Source organism: Chelmon rostratus, chromosome 13, assembly GCF_017976325.1.
Source record: "Chelmon rostratus isolate fCheRos1 chromosome 13, fCheRos1.pri, whole genome shotgun sequence".
In the NCBI taxonomy this organism is placed as follows: domain Eukaryota; kingdom Metazoa; phylum Chordata; class Actinopteri; order Chaetodontiformes; family Chaetodontidae; genus Chelmon; species Chelmon rostratus.
The window spans coordinates 14,917,704-14,932,873 of NC_055670.1; the positions used below are offsets into that span (position 1 = coordinate 14,917,704).

Here is a 15,170-nt window from a genome sequence, read left to right on the forward strand (position 1 = left end):
TATTCGGATCCCGGCCGAATGGGGGCAGTAATGTCAGAGCGGTAGCCATCAACTACACAAGTAAAGGCGAGAAGCGAGGCGACGAAGAAGAACGTTTGGAAAAATTAATGGCTTCATGGTGTAAAAAGTATGTGAAGGGTGATGTAGTCCTGGCAGCCAAAGTGAAGTTACAAAGTTCAGTCTGCATGGCAAAAAGAAGTGCGATAGACTGTGGTGTTTGATCGACAGGCTCCATGGCTCAGTATTCTCGTGTTTCGGGATCTGTTTGCTTGATTACTCTCCAGAATCCGCCTGTCAACGCTCTTAGGTGAGCTGATGTTGTTTTTAGTTAGTTTGCTGTATATCTTGTGAGAAGATAAGAATAAACTTCAAACCCATTTTTTGGGAGCCTTATTTACAGATTTTTATATAATACGTCTGTGATGACCTTACAAGATACGATGCATCGCTGTATATTAACTCTATATAAAGTTGTTCTGATTAACTTGCGCTCGAGCTGTTACAATTTCATGTTGCTGCTTACCTGAAAATGGATCAGTAGTAATAATTATTATAATATTATTATGACACAGTGAATACTTTGACTTCTGACACAAGTACAATTTGTCAATAATACTTCTGTACCTTTACCTATATTACTGTGGTATCGCACGCACAAACAAATCCTGATCTGCTGGTCAATGAGCAGCTCAACTGGAGCGGTTAGTGGGTTAAAAGCATTGCTCAAGAGCACCTTAGTGGGGGAGGGGTGCTTTTTATCATGTTAAATCATGCCGACTTAACTTGCCCTCTCCTCTCTTTCGGCCACCACTGCCCCATTTTACAGAAATATATTCCATATTTAATGTATGCCATGTTCTAAATAATTCACATCTGCTGAGTTTAAGATTCCTCCATGCACTTCTTCACAACCTCTTTATTTAAGAATTTGGGTGGAACCATAGAGAGTAAGCATTGGGTGATTAGTAGTTTTCATTTCACCATGTTCAGAAAGTCACAAAGAAATGATACCATGAAATAGGATTTTTTAGTCTTGTTTATATTGTGTACTGTATATTTTTCTCTCATGTCTAAATATTATCTTTAAATGTGGGAATAAGATCTGAACTGTCTCTTGACCCTGGCTATTAACAATTTAAAGGGTGAAGTTAAGCACAATTGTAAAAATGTGTGTCATTTTTTTACACAGTGCAGCGGTGAGGCAGGGCATCGTTGACACGGTTAAGAGAGCCCTCAATGACTCAAAGGTGAAGTCTGTTGTCATCTGTGGCCAGAATGGAGTATTTTGTGGAGGTATGGATGTGTTTTTTTTCCTTTTCTATTTCCGGCAACTCCACAATGGTGGCAAAACTCCAAATCAGCCATTTCCATTGTTACTTTCAGATGTAAAGCATCATCAGTGTGCCTTTTTAACAGACAGCGTTTTTAAATCTTTTCAAAAGGCATAACTCCATGACTTTCTGATTGCAAACAATGGGTGCACTTGGTCCCACATCTCACACTGTTCCCTTGATGTCTTCCACTCACACTAAGTGAGTCCCATAATTAATGCTATTCCAGTTAAAAATCATGAATTGAATTAATCTTGAATTTTAGTATCTAATTCATTTGAAGCACATTATTATTGTTGGTGCCAAAAAATATGTTAAAAATATGTTTTACTGTTCTACTTTCAATTGTCAAAAAACTAATTAACTAATAAAAACATTACAACACTACAAGTGGTCCAAAGCAACACACTGTGAAAGACAAGCAGATTTCACAGATTGTAACGTGAAAATTTGTGTCGTGTTGTGGTCATTTGTGAAATGCATTTCAACCTGGAATCAACCCTGGAGCGAAGAAACAAGGGAGGATATTGCTGGCTTGTTTTATACAAATTGGAACCAGATTCAAGCAGCATAGCAATGCCGCAGCATTCACAACAATACCTTCAGAGGTACTGATGAGAGCATGACAAAATTAAAAGTGAATCGCTGCACACCAAGTTGATCAAATAACACACAGTTGCTCTTGTTACTTAATAAACATAAACTGCTTAAGAGCATTTATAGGAGATGCCTGGTGTGTGTTAATTTCCTGAAAGATGACATCCAGAAGCAAACATTGTTTTTGGAGCCAGTTGCACCTCACATTACATCATGATATTTCTGTCTTTCTGTTTGAAACTCCCGTTAACACCATCACTTAAATTTTTTATACCAGGGGCGGACATCAAGGAGTTTGGGACAAACATGTCCGGGCCTCCGCTGATACCGATGATCCACGCCATCGAGGCTGCAAATAAGCCTGTGGTGGCAGCCATAGAGGGTAGCGCTTTAGGCGGAGGCCTTGAGTTGGCGCTTGGCTGTCATTATCGAGTGGCTCACTCTAAGGTTAGTTCATGCTTCAGACCTCTCTCTGTCTCTCTCTGTCAGCGTCTCCCTTATGTCAGTGTCGAGCTGCATCAGTGTCTAAGTGACGCTGAGTGTTGTCTTACATGTTACAGAGTGACCCTTCACTGAATTGTTCTTGAACTGCATTCATTAGACCAGTTCGTTTTTGTTTGGTCGATTAGGAAAACCTCAACCTTGCTTGGCCACCATGTTTTTGAGATTTTCTGTGTAATAATCCATGTCATGTATTTACCAGCCAGAGGAAGCTGTATCTGTGCAGCTCCACACTGTTCGGCACCTTCCTTTTATCAAACCTTATGCTTTTGTGGCCTTTCAGGCCATACTAGGGCTTCCAGAGGTGACTCTGGGTCTGCTGCCAGCTGCAGGGGGATCCCAACGTCTGCCAAGGCTCATCGGGGTCCCAGCTGCCTTAAACCTCATCACCACAGGTAGCAAAAACAGGTTAACCTTGCCTGAGTTCATAGTAGACATTTAGACAGTCTTCAAGTACCAGACCAAATACAGGGAAGTATCAGTAGATATGAAGAAATCACTATACAGGTTGGACTGTTTTCTTGCAGGGTTCTGTTTGTGCAACCCCATTTTATTTGATTTTAGCACAACATTCAGATGTCCCTGCATATTACCTATATGAAAACCAATTATTAAGATTGCCCTGGCTGTGCTGTTGATTGCACATGAGCCCTGTACTCGGGAGGGCAGCAAGAGATTGGTAGTTTACTCTGAAGACCAGCAGAGGTCAGCATGTGTTTAGTTTAAATATGCTCCCTTCAAGAGAAACCTTTTCCTGTGATTCACTGCTCTGCTCAGATTATCTGAAATGCTCTTAATTTCATTTTGGATTTCATCTTTTTATTTTTTTTAAGGCTGTTTTTGTGACATTTTGCCTTTATTTGATGTCAGAATCAAACAGGAAAACCCAGTTATACTGTATTCGTCCTTTACCACCTGAAAGGCTCGTTATTCCCCATCTATTAATTGGGAAACATCATTCATATAGACCTTTTGATATCCTTCATGTCTCCCACAGGCCGCCATGTGACTGCTGCTGAGGCACTGCAACTTGGAATAGTGGATCAGGTGACTGATCACAGCAGTGTGGACACAGCTGTGAAGTTTGCTCTGAGTGTTGCAGGTAAGACACTTTAAAAAAAACAACAACACATGGTACCCACTGGTATAACATTGACTCACCCTTCATTGGTTTAAAAATGTACTTAGTAGAAGGAAGAGAAATTCCTCCTAGAGCAGTTATTTTGGGCAAGTCTGACATCAAGAAGTGTCCACACGCAGGTTGTGGAAGTCAAAAGAAGCAGAAAACACGGAAGGCAGATCCTCCACCACAGAAGCCATAAATGTTTCATGGCTCTGTCAGATGTGCTCTGATGTCTTCACTGCGTTTGCTGTATTATTCAGAAGGGCGAAAAGGGACAAACTTTCCTAGAATATTAATAATGGGCCTTCGCCAGTCATTTAGGAGGATGAGGATTTCCTCGTGCATGTGAATCAAACTCATTTACCCACTGAATGGATTGTGAAAGTGTGCCATGTCCCTGCAGTTTACGAGGAATGATTGCTCAGTCTGTGTAAAGGGTAACCCATTGTTCTATCGTGATAATACTTACAGACAACACGAGCAGGCTGAACTGAAAAATAAACCTTAAGATTGATTTATGGTGCATTTTTCCATTGCTGCTCTTGTGAAGAGGATTCTTCAAAACAATCCAACAGAAGCCATATTTATTTACATTTTATTTCCATTTTAAAGGAGTATTTTACCGAAATATGCTTATTTGCTTTCTTGTTGGAGTTAGATGAGAAGATTGGCACCACTGCCATGCAAAAACTTACACTACCAGTAGCATCTTAGCATAGCTTAGCTTAGCATAGAGAAGGCAGAGGGAATCAGCTTGCTTCGCTCTGCTACTACTCTCTCTGACAGTAGTATCAAACTCCTCATCTAGCTGTCAACAAAGTGAATAAGGATGTTTCCCAACATGTCAAACTATTCCTTTAAGCTTTTAAACATGCCACCCACTCTGCTGTGTGATTGTGTGTGTTAACATTGTTGGAGCACATGGATGGGAAAGTGCCCCGTCTGAGCAGAGCCCTGGTTGTTCATTCTCTTCAGAGGATGTTTTCCTGACCGTAGTGAAGGTAGCGAGTTACTTCCTCATCATCTTTGACTGCTTGTTGATAGCTTATTTGGCAGTGACGGCTCATTTTGAGGACATTTCTGTTCATAAGACACCTGTTAGATGGCCTAATAGTGCACCTTTAGCAAACCGTTTCTCTACATCTGTGCAAAATGTCAACAGCAAGTCTCCTGGATTGCATGTGAAACAACATGGTACAATCAAAATATGAATGCAGCCTTGTGCTCTTCACTAATGCTTTTCTCCACACAACACTGCCAAGATGACTTTGAGTGGGTGAGAAAGTGAGTGTTGTTAGTAAAGCTGAGGCTTAGAGTGAGTCAGACGGAGAAGCCAACAGCATACAAGATGGGAGATTTGAGGAGATAGGACGGAAATCTGTGGAGATTCTGACAGATACTCCAGTCTTGAGTTGATTAGCAGGGGTGTTAAACTGAATGTGTGTCTAAATTTACAATCCGAGTGTGAACGTTTGTGACATTGAGATGCACGGCCGGTGAGTCAACCAGCGCGGAATAGATTTGGTCTGTCGCGTCCTAAACAACACTTAACACCCTTAAAGCTGGCACATGGGTATATAGTTAGGCAAAAAGCAGTTTGTGCATGTCAGGAAGTGGGGACTTAGGGAAACTATGAGGGGAACTATGAAGGAAACTATGGGTGGAACCCAGATGCAGACACAACAGGGAACATAGACTAACACGCAACACCGGGAACGAACACACATGTACACAAGACACAATGGAGCTGGGGACAAGACTAAGGCAACACAACACTCACTAACACACAAGGCAAGACTATGGACAATACAATAAAAGGGAAAACTCAATCAGGACAAGAACACAGACAAACCAAGGAATACGCTAGATTCAAATTAAATGAATTTATTAACACAAAACTAACTCAACAAAACCCAAATCTCTGGGAAAACACAAGAACTAACTTGGAACAAGACAACTTAGGACACTGACGAGACTAGCAACTGATGTTAACATAAAACGTGGCACGACTAAGACAATGCAAGAGACACACATACATGAAACATGGCACAATGACAACACTACGGTTACAAAACTAGCAAACCAAAAACGCTCCTGAAGGAGGAAAACTCAAAGGGCTATGAAACGGAGGAATAGGAATCTAAATAACAAAAGAGAACAGAAAATCGCTCTTACGAGGAGAATAAATCGGCTATGCTATAACTATGACGAGAAAATCGAAACCAAATATAACGTTACAAACAAATATCACTATGGAAGGAACAGGGCATGGAAAACGAATGAGTAATGACTAATGACTAAACTAATGAGAGAAACACAGACAACACTAAAGACAGGGACCCTACATAAATCAAGACAAGATCAAAGACAAGAAAAAGGCAAAAAACTTATTAGAACTGTGGACAATAAAAGACAAAGATGATACAAGGAACAACTCAGACCTGAACAGAAACACGGGCAACAACAAAGGAAACGCAACAAGAAACACTTACACGAAACATGACAAACACTTACTAAGGGACTATGGCTTGAACTATGACTGTGAGAACGTAGACAGCAAGGTTACACAGACAACACTAAAGAAACATGCATACTCAGACTATAAGAACAACAAGAGACAATGACAAAACTAGAACCAAACTTACATGGAACACGATGCGGACATGACAAGGAATCACACGACAAACACTTACTATGGGTGCTAAAGCAAGGGCAATAACTGTGGCAAGGGGACAAGGTAAGGTAACGCTGACGACGACCCGACAAGGACAAAGGGGAAGACACGGACTTAAATACACTAGGGAGGAACACTAATGAGACACAGGTGAAACACATCAATCACACAGGAGGGAAAACACAGGAAGTAAAGTAACACAAAGACACATGACATGAACCTTCAAAATAAAACAGGAAGTAACCAAAACCAGGCAAGGACAGGACACAATGGGAAACTTAACCAATGTTCAAACACAATGTGGCAAGACCATACAAAAACTCTTACATAAAATGTGGCATGACTAAAGACTAAGACATTAAGAATACACAGAGTAGAACACAGAAATGAACATGAACAAAGAAGACACTAAACAAAACCCGGCGTGCATGGCACGGGTCATGACAGAACCCCCCCCTTAAGGGACAGCTCCCAGATGTCCCTACATGAAACCAAAAGAGTCCAAAAAGTTCAAGTCAAGCAGGGTGGGTGGAGGGGGATCCGGGGGAGGGACTTAAAGTCCAGGCTAAGGCATAGTTCAAAGAGTTCAAAAGTCCAACTTGGGCAAGGTGGGTGGAGGGGAAACTCAGAGTCCAGGTTAACATAAAGTCCAAAAGTCCACTTTGGGCAGGGTATTGAGTCCATGCTGCGGCAAAGTTTTTCTGGTGGTCTGGCCAGTGGCCAAAGACCAAGGCAGAATCTCTCTGGAGGCTGGTGGCAAAGGCTGAACCTCCGTTGAAACCAGCGGTGAGGGCGGAACCCCTCTGGAGGCCGGCGGCGAGGGCGGAACCCCTCTGGAGGCCGGCGGCGAGGGCGGAACCCCTCTGGAGGCCGGCGGCGAGGGCGAAACTTCCGTTGAGGCCAGCAGTAAGGGCGGAACCCCTCTGGAGGCCGGCGGCGAGGTCGAAACCTCCGTTGAGGCCGGCGGCGAGGGCGAAACTTCCGTTGAGGCCAGCAGTAAGGGCGGAACCCCTCTGGAGGCCGGCGGCGAGGTCGAAACCTCCGTTGAGGCCGGCGGCGAGGGCGGAACCCCTCTGGAGGCCGGCGGCGAGGGCGGAACCCCTCTGGAGGCCGGCGGCGAGGGCGGAACCTCCATTGAGTCCAGCTGCGAGGGCGGAACCCCTCTGGAGGCCGGCGACGACCAACAAGGTTGGAAGCTGGCGATGAGGCCGCAGGACAGGAGACCGGCAGCGGGGCAGCAGGACAGGAGGCCGGCAACATAGCAGCCGGACAGGGGACCGGCGACATGGCAACAGGACAGGGAGCCGGCGACATGGCAACAGGACAGAGGACCGGCGACATGGCAGCCGGACAGGGGGCCGGCGACATGGCAGCCGGACAGGGGGCCGGCGACATGGCAGCAGGACAGGGAGCCGGCAACATGGCAGCAGGACAGGGGGCCGGCGACATGGCAACAGGACAGGGAGCCGGCAACATGGCAACAGGACAGGGGGCCGGCAACATGGCAGCCGGACAGGGAGCCGGCAACATGGCAGCCGGACAGGGAGCCGGCAACATGGCAACAGGACAGAGGGCCGGCAACATGGCAACAGGACAGGGAGCCGGCAACATGGCAACAGGACAGGGAGCCGGCAGCAAGGAGGACTGTAATCCTGCTCGAGGTGGTCGCTGCAGCTCCGGTTCAGAAGGCTGCGGCGGCGGCAGCAACTCGAGGTCAGAAGGTGGCGGCGGCAGCAGCAGCGGCGGCCGCGCCAGCTCGGGCGGCTGCGGCAACAGCAGCAGCAGCAGCTTGAGGACAGGAAGCAGCGGCAGCACCAGCAGCTCGAGGTCAGGGGGCGGCAGCTCAGGTTCAGGAGACGGCAGCCTCAGCTGCTCGAGGTCAGGAGGCGGCGGCAGCGGCGGCAGCAGCAGCTCGAGGTCAGGAGGCGGCGGCAGCGGCAGCTCGAGGTCAGGAGGCGGCGGCGGCAACCCAGGAGGCGACAGCAGCTGCTCTGGCGGCAGCACCAGCTCAGACGGCGGCGGCAGCAATGGCTCTGGCGTTGGCGGCTCTGGAACTGGCAGCGGCGGCAACAGCAGCAGCCCTGGCAGCAGTGGTGACGGCGGCTCTGGCGGCAGCAGCGGCTCCGGCGGCAGCACCAGCTCAGACGGCGGCGACAGCAGCAACGGCTCTGGCGGCTCTGGAACTGGCGGCGGCGGCAACAGCAGCAGCTCTGGCAGCAGCGGCGACGGCGGCAGCACCAGCTCAGACGGCGGCGACAGCAGCAACGGCTCTGGCGGCTCTGGAACTGGCGGCGGCGGCAGCTCTGGCGGCGGCAGCTCTGGCGGCGGCAGCGGCTCCGGCGGCAGCACCAGCTCAGACGGCGGCGACAGCAGCAACGGCTCTGGCGGCTCTGGAACTGGTGGCGGCGGCAGCTCTGGCGGCAGCAGCGGCTCCGGCAGCAGCACCAGCTCAGACGGCGGCGACAGCAGCAACGGCTCTGGCGGCTCTGGAACTGGTGACGGCGGCGGCAGCAGCGGCGGCAGTGGCACCGAAGACGAGGACAGCTTGGAGACTGGAGGCAGCTTGGGCACAGGAGGCGATGAGAGGCTAGCAGGCTGGCTAGCCGACACCTTCAGTCGTCGGGATCTCCGCTTCCTCCGTGCAGGTGCTGGCTTGGTCGCTGGGGGTGGCGCTGGTGACGACGGGAGGCTAGCAGGCTGGCTAGCCAACACCTTCGGTCGTCTGGATCTCCGCTTCCTCCGTGCAGGAGGATCGGGGTCCAGCTGAAATCCCCAGAAACGGGCACCTGGGATATAATCCTCGTCAGAGCTGTAGAGGGGGTCTGCCCGGTACAGGACCTGGGGCGGGCAGTTCTTCCCCGCAGAAGATCTAGTCAGGACCAGCGGAGGCCCCCAGTAGGGGACACCCAGGAGGTCGTCTAAATCGGAGTCAAACTCCGAGTCTGTTGTGAAATTAATGTCCGCTGGGTTCATACTGGTCGGGTCGTTCTGTCAGGAAGTGGGGACTTAGGGAAACTATGAGGGGAACTATGAAGGAAACTATGGGTGGAACCCAGATGCAGACACAACAGGGAACATAGACTAACACGCAACACCGGGAACGAACACACATGTACACAAGACACAATGGAGCTGGGGACAAGACTAAGGCAACACAACACTCACTAACACACAAGGCAAGACTATGGACAATACAATAAAAGGGAAAACTCAATCAGGACAAGAACACAGACAAACCAAGGAATACGCTAGATTCAAATTAAATGAATTTATTAACACAAAACTAACTCAACAAAACCCAAATCTCTGGGAAAACACAAGAACTAACTTGGAACAAGACAACTTAGGACACTGACGAGACTAGCAACTGATGTTAACATAAAACGTGGCACGACTAAGACAATGCAAGAGACACACATACATGAAACATGGCACAATGACAACACTACGGTTACAAAACTAGCAAACCAAAAACGCTCCTGAAGGAGGAAAACTCAAAGGGCTATGAAACGGAGGAATAGGAATCTAAATAACAAAAGAGAACAGAAAATCGCTCTTACGAGGAGAATAAATCGGCTATGCTATAACTATGACGAGAAAATCGAAACCAAATATAACGTTACAAACAAATATCACTATGGAAGGAACAGGGCATGGAAAACGAATGAGTAATGACTAATGACTAAACTAATGAGAGAAACACAGACAACACTAAAGACAGGGACCCTACATAAATCAAGACAAGATCAAAGACAAGAAAAAGGCAAAAAACTTATTAGAACTGTGGACAATAAAAGACAAAGATGATACAAGGAACAACTCAGACCTGAACAGAAACACGGGCAACAACAAAGGAAACGCAACAAGAAACACTTACACGAAACATGACAAACACTTACTAAGGGACTATGGCTTGAACTATGACTGTGAGAACGTAGACAGCAAGGTTACACAGACAACACTAAAGAAACATGCATACTCAGACTATAAGAACAACAAGAGACAATGACAAAACTAGAACCAAACTTACATGGAACACGATGCGGACATGACAAGGAATCACACGACAAACACTTACTATGGGTGCTAAAGCAAGGGCAATAACTGTGGCAAGGGGACAAGGTAAGGTAACGCTGACGACGACCCGACAAGGACAAAGGGGAAGACACGGACTTAAATACACTAGGGAGGAACACTAATGAGACACAGGTGAAACACATCAATCACACAGGAGGGAAAACACAGGAAGTAAAGTAACACAAAGACACATGACATGAACCTTCAAAATAAAACAGGAAGTAACCAAAACCAGGCAAGGACAGGACACAATGGGAAACTTAACCAATGTTCAAACACAATGTGGCAAGACCATACAAAAACTCTTACATAAAATGTGGCATGACTAAAGACTAAGACATTAAGAATACACAGAGTAGAACACAGAAATGAACATGAACAAAGAAGACACTAAACAAAACCCGGCGTGCATGGCACGGGTCATGACAGTGCACTCAAACTGATGCACTTGTGGGCTCATGCGCACACACATTGCACAGATTCAAGTCTCTGCTGGTGACGAGATTAACCTTTTTTTACCCCAGTAGTTGCAACATCTGCCCGCTACATCTGTCAGGACGAGCAGGCTTTCTACACTCTGCACAACAAATCCAGCGACACAGCCCCACCATTTACAGATTAACCGCTGCAATAATGCCCTCCGAAAGTACATTGGAATCACATTGCACTGCCACACAGCATCTCACTGGCATGTCAGCATGGACAGGATGTACAATTATTTGACCTGAAATGACCTACACATGTCTCTTCTTCTTTTGTTCCATACTGATGCAGACTTAATTGTATTACACAGAATTGTTAGTTGCTGGACTAAGTGGAGATAAGTGATCAGATGTGGCTGCTGTCCCTTTAAGCTTTACCATGGTGACCCAGTTTCTGGCCCAGACCCACGGCTGGGAGTAATTCAGTGGTGCTCCGTAGGATTCTGACTGGTGTCTCATGTAATCATGTCGGAGGAGACAGGAATGAGAATTAAGATGCTTTTTAAAAGGTTGAAGCAGAGTGGCCTTCTTCTTCATGCTCATTGTTCCCAGCTTTAACTCACCATAAACAAATTGCTCCGGCATTGTGTTCGCACGTCTGAGAATCACAAAATTCAATCTCAGAGTTGGAAATTTGCCAATTATTTTGCCCAGAACCAAATTGTTCCTATTCATTCCGTTTTAGATCAGTGTTTTTCAAGGTGAACTGTAACAGTGCACCGGCAGAGTCCCTCCAATTATCTTGGAAATGGTCTGTCAAATCACTCTGCTCTTAGAAGCTTCTGGGGCATCTAGTGATCGAGTGGCCAATTACACCCAGACTGAATGCTGGCTGACAAATTGGAGAAAATGGAAAAAAGTGCTACTAATGGAAACTAGGAAGCGCTTTTCAGTTTAGAAAATAAAATTATGCAGGCATATTTGTGCAGAAATGTCAACCCAGAGGCAATTTTTTTATTTATTTTAAACTTTTAAACTGGAAGGAAAAGTCAGAGAACTGCAAGTGAAAAAGGTCCTTCCTCTGAAGTTGTTTTTCTCACATGTTTCTGTTTCAGGTCAGTCGCTGGATTCTCGTCGTATAAGCACTTATCCGTGTCCACGCCCATCCGATTTAGATGCTCTGTTTGAGGAGGCGATGCAGAAGGTGCGTCAGAGCGCCCGCGGAGCTATTGCACCAGTTGCATGTGTCCAGGCGGTGCGGGCAGCTGCCACCCTGCCTTACACTCAGGGCATGGAGCAGGAGAAAGAGCTGATGGCCACTCTGTTCACCTCAGGCCAGGCCCGCGCCATGCAGTACTGCTTCTTCGCTCAGAGAGCCGTTGGCAGGTGGAGCATGCCCAGTGGAGCCCGCTGGGACACAAGCAAGCCCAGGCCTGTACTTAAAGCAGCTGTCATTGGTAAGAGCTTTAGGCTTTTAATTTCGGTTTGTCTCAGCTTTCAATAAGCACAAGCACCTTGACTCATTAAACTGTCTGTGTGGCATGTCCAAATTCATGTTGCCTGTGGAAACTAAGCCCTGGTTTACAGTTCAGCTGAGTGTAAATGGATGAACTCCCTTCCCTGCAGGGAGGATTGGATGTATGACAATCTGGATATGTGAAGCTCAGCAGCTTGTGCATTAAAATTGCAAGCTTTGGAAAAACTTTGTGCTGCCAGGCTAAAACTATTTACAGTCTAGTGTGTAGTGCACAAAATACTGGGTTTTTTTAGTATACTGTAATTTTTCTTGGTCAGAAAAAGTGACTAGTGATTCTGAGGTATTTTTTTCCTGTACTCACATTTTGACTTTGTCCTCCAAGGTCTCGGCACCATGGGGAGAGGCATAGCAGTGTCTCTGGCTCAGACAGGGTTGTCTGTGGTTGCCGTGGAGACCCAGGAGAGGCAGTTGATGGAGGCAAAGCAGGCGGTATCCGGCATGTTGCAGCGAGGGGCTAAGAGACGCGGGGTTGCTCCTGCGCTCAATAGGATCAGTTACATTTCGAACATCCAGGCTGTAGCTGACGTAGACCTGGTCATCGAGGCTGTGTTTGAGGACATGGCCCTGAAGGAGAAAGTCTTCCAGCAGCTGTCTGCCATTTGTAAACCAGGCACTCTCCTGTGCACCAACACATCTGCACTAGACGTGGACCACCTGGCCTCTCAAACCCGCAGCCCGGAGCTGGTGGTTGGGATGCACTTCTTTGCCCCAGCCCATGTCATGAAGCTGCTGGAGGTGGTGTACGGGTCGCGGTCCTCTCCTCAAGCTGTGGCCACTGCCATGCAACTGGGGAAGAAAATGGGCAAAGTTAGCGTGGCTGTTGGCAACTGCCGGGGCTTTGTGGGGAATCGCATGCTAAAGCCGTACCTCGAACAAGCTTTCTTCCTGTTGGAGGAGGGAGCCACACCTGAGTTGGTAGATGGAGCGCTGGAGGAGTTTGGTTTCGCCATGGGTGTGTTCAGAATGTCCGACCTCTCTGGGCTCGACGTGGGCTGGAGAGTCAGAAAGGGAGACGGGCTGGTGGAGCCCGGCTTGGAATCAGGCCAATCAGCTAGAATCCGACAAGGCCGCAGGTACAGCCCTCTGGGAGATCTGCTCTGTGAGCAGGGACGCTTTGGCCAAAAAACAGGCCGGGGATGGTACCAGTATGACACACCCGGCGGTCGGGTTGCCAAGTCTGACCTTTGGCTGCACAGCTTTCTGGAGGGATACAGAGCCCGGCACGACCTGGTGGCACGACGCATAGACCACCAGGAGGTGCTGGAGCGTTGTCTCTATGTCCTGATCAACGAGGGCTTCCACATCCTGGAGGACGGAATAGCTGCGGGACCCGAAGACATCGATGTCATCTATGTGTTTGGCTACGGCTGGCCCAGGCACCGCGGGGGTCCCATGTTCTACGCCAGCATGGTGGGGCTTGCGAAGGTCCTGGAGAGGCTGGAGCACTACCACCAAGCTCACCCTGACGTGCCCTACCTGAAACCCTGCAACCTCCTCAGGAGGCTGGTGGCCAGTGGCAGCCCACCTATCCACAGGTGGAGAGAAGTCATCAAGAAACACCACAGCCAGCTTTAAATCTGAAACATTTCAGCTTTGATCTCTTTATTCACTTAAATAATGATAATTTTATCTTACTTTATATTGTGCTTTATAATAATACTGATTTGTTTCTTATCTAAATTGTGATTATTGGCGATATTGCAGGAGCCTGCTCCACTTTATGTGATTATGTGATATTATAATATCTTGGACTGTGAGCCTACACTGAGTTGCCAGTTTATTAGGTACACCTACAGTATCAAGGCAACCTCCAGGGCTGAAAAATGAAGCTAGTGCAAAGTGCCAAAAACTGCAGTTCATTGAATGGTGACTTGAGGCTGGCAAGTCAATCACCATAGACTCTCATACTCAAATGAAAGCTAGCTGCTAGGTTTCAGCAACCAGGCTTTAGTCTGCCCACCCTTGGATCAGCCCGGGAGTTGGCAGGTACTGCCAAGATGGCAATGGCCAGAGCCACCATCACTGAGCTTCACCACGGCTCCTCAGAAACCTATGGGTGACGTCACGGAGGCCACGCCCATGTCTTATACAGTCTTTGTACAGTATACATTATAATGCCATTCAACACAACAGCCCTGCAAGAAATACTGTATGAGAGCTAATGATTGAACCTGAAATATATTGATTTCATTATTGTTTCTAATATTTTGTCTCCCTCATGTGTGTAAATGGTGGTGGTCAAAATACTGGGTTACCTTTTGATATACTGCAACTAGTATAACTACTATCACAGAGCCTGTATTGTAAATCATTCATTTGCACAGACATATCTAATAAACTGGTGATTTGAATATATGGTCTCACTCTGTTATAACAGATTTCTATAAAGACAACCAGAACACAATCTGCTGTTAAATCTGGGTGTTTTTGTTATCCTCAGAATGGCAACAGAGATGATTACTGATTTTCCTATATTAGGTTTGTTTGTTATTAATTATGTATAATACATATTTTGGTACTTTTTACTGTATGTACAATATGTAACAATACCAAATTAATCTACATCTATCTGATGATGCATCAATAAAGACCTGTTACGTACTGTTGTGTTGATCTGTTTGTGTGAAGCTTACACACTGTGTACAGTATTTAGCTATTGTTTGGCTTGTTATTCTCACTCTCAGTATATTCAGGTAACAGCTTGTGACATTTCATTTGATTAGTTTCATCAGACTTCTCCAGAGAATAAGAACTGTGTGTGTGTGTGTGTGTGTGTGTGTGTGTGTGTGTGTGTGTGTGTGTGTGTGTGTGTGTGTGTGCGTGTGTGTCGGGTTTCTGCTGACCCAGCTGCAGCGGTGACAGCAGAGCTGAGGGACACACACACACACACAGCGCAAACTGCTTTTAT

The 15,170-nt window shown here is 47.0% G+C and overlaps 1 protein-coding gene across 1 annotated transcript; it reads left to right on the top strand.

Annotated features, from left to right (window-relative positions):
* Window positions 1-98: 98 nt before the first annotated feature.
* ehhadh (enoyl-CoA, hydratase/3-hydroxyacyl CoA dehydrogenase) lies at window positions 99-14,854 on the top strand. The gene is made up of 7 exons (XM_041951523.1): window positions 99-307; window positions 1,190-1,293; window positions 2,206-2,375; window positions 2,713-2,824; window positions 3,427-3,531; window positions 11,841-12,182; window positions 12,585-14,854. The coding sequence occupies exons 1-7, from the start codon at window positions 234-236 to the stop codon at window positions 13,835-13,837; spliced, it is 2,160 nt and encodes a 719-aa protein (XP_041807457.1). The 5' UTR covers window positions 99-233; the 3' UTR covers window positions 13,838-14,854.
* The last annotated feature ends 316 nt before the right edge of the window (window positions 14,855-15,170 follow it).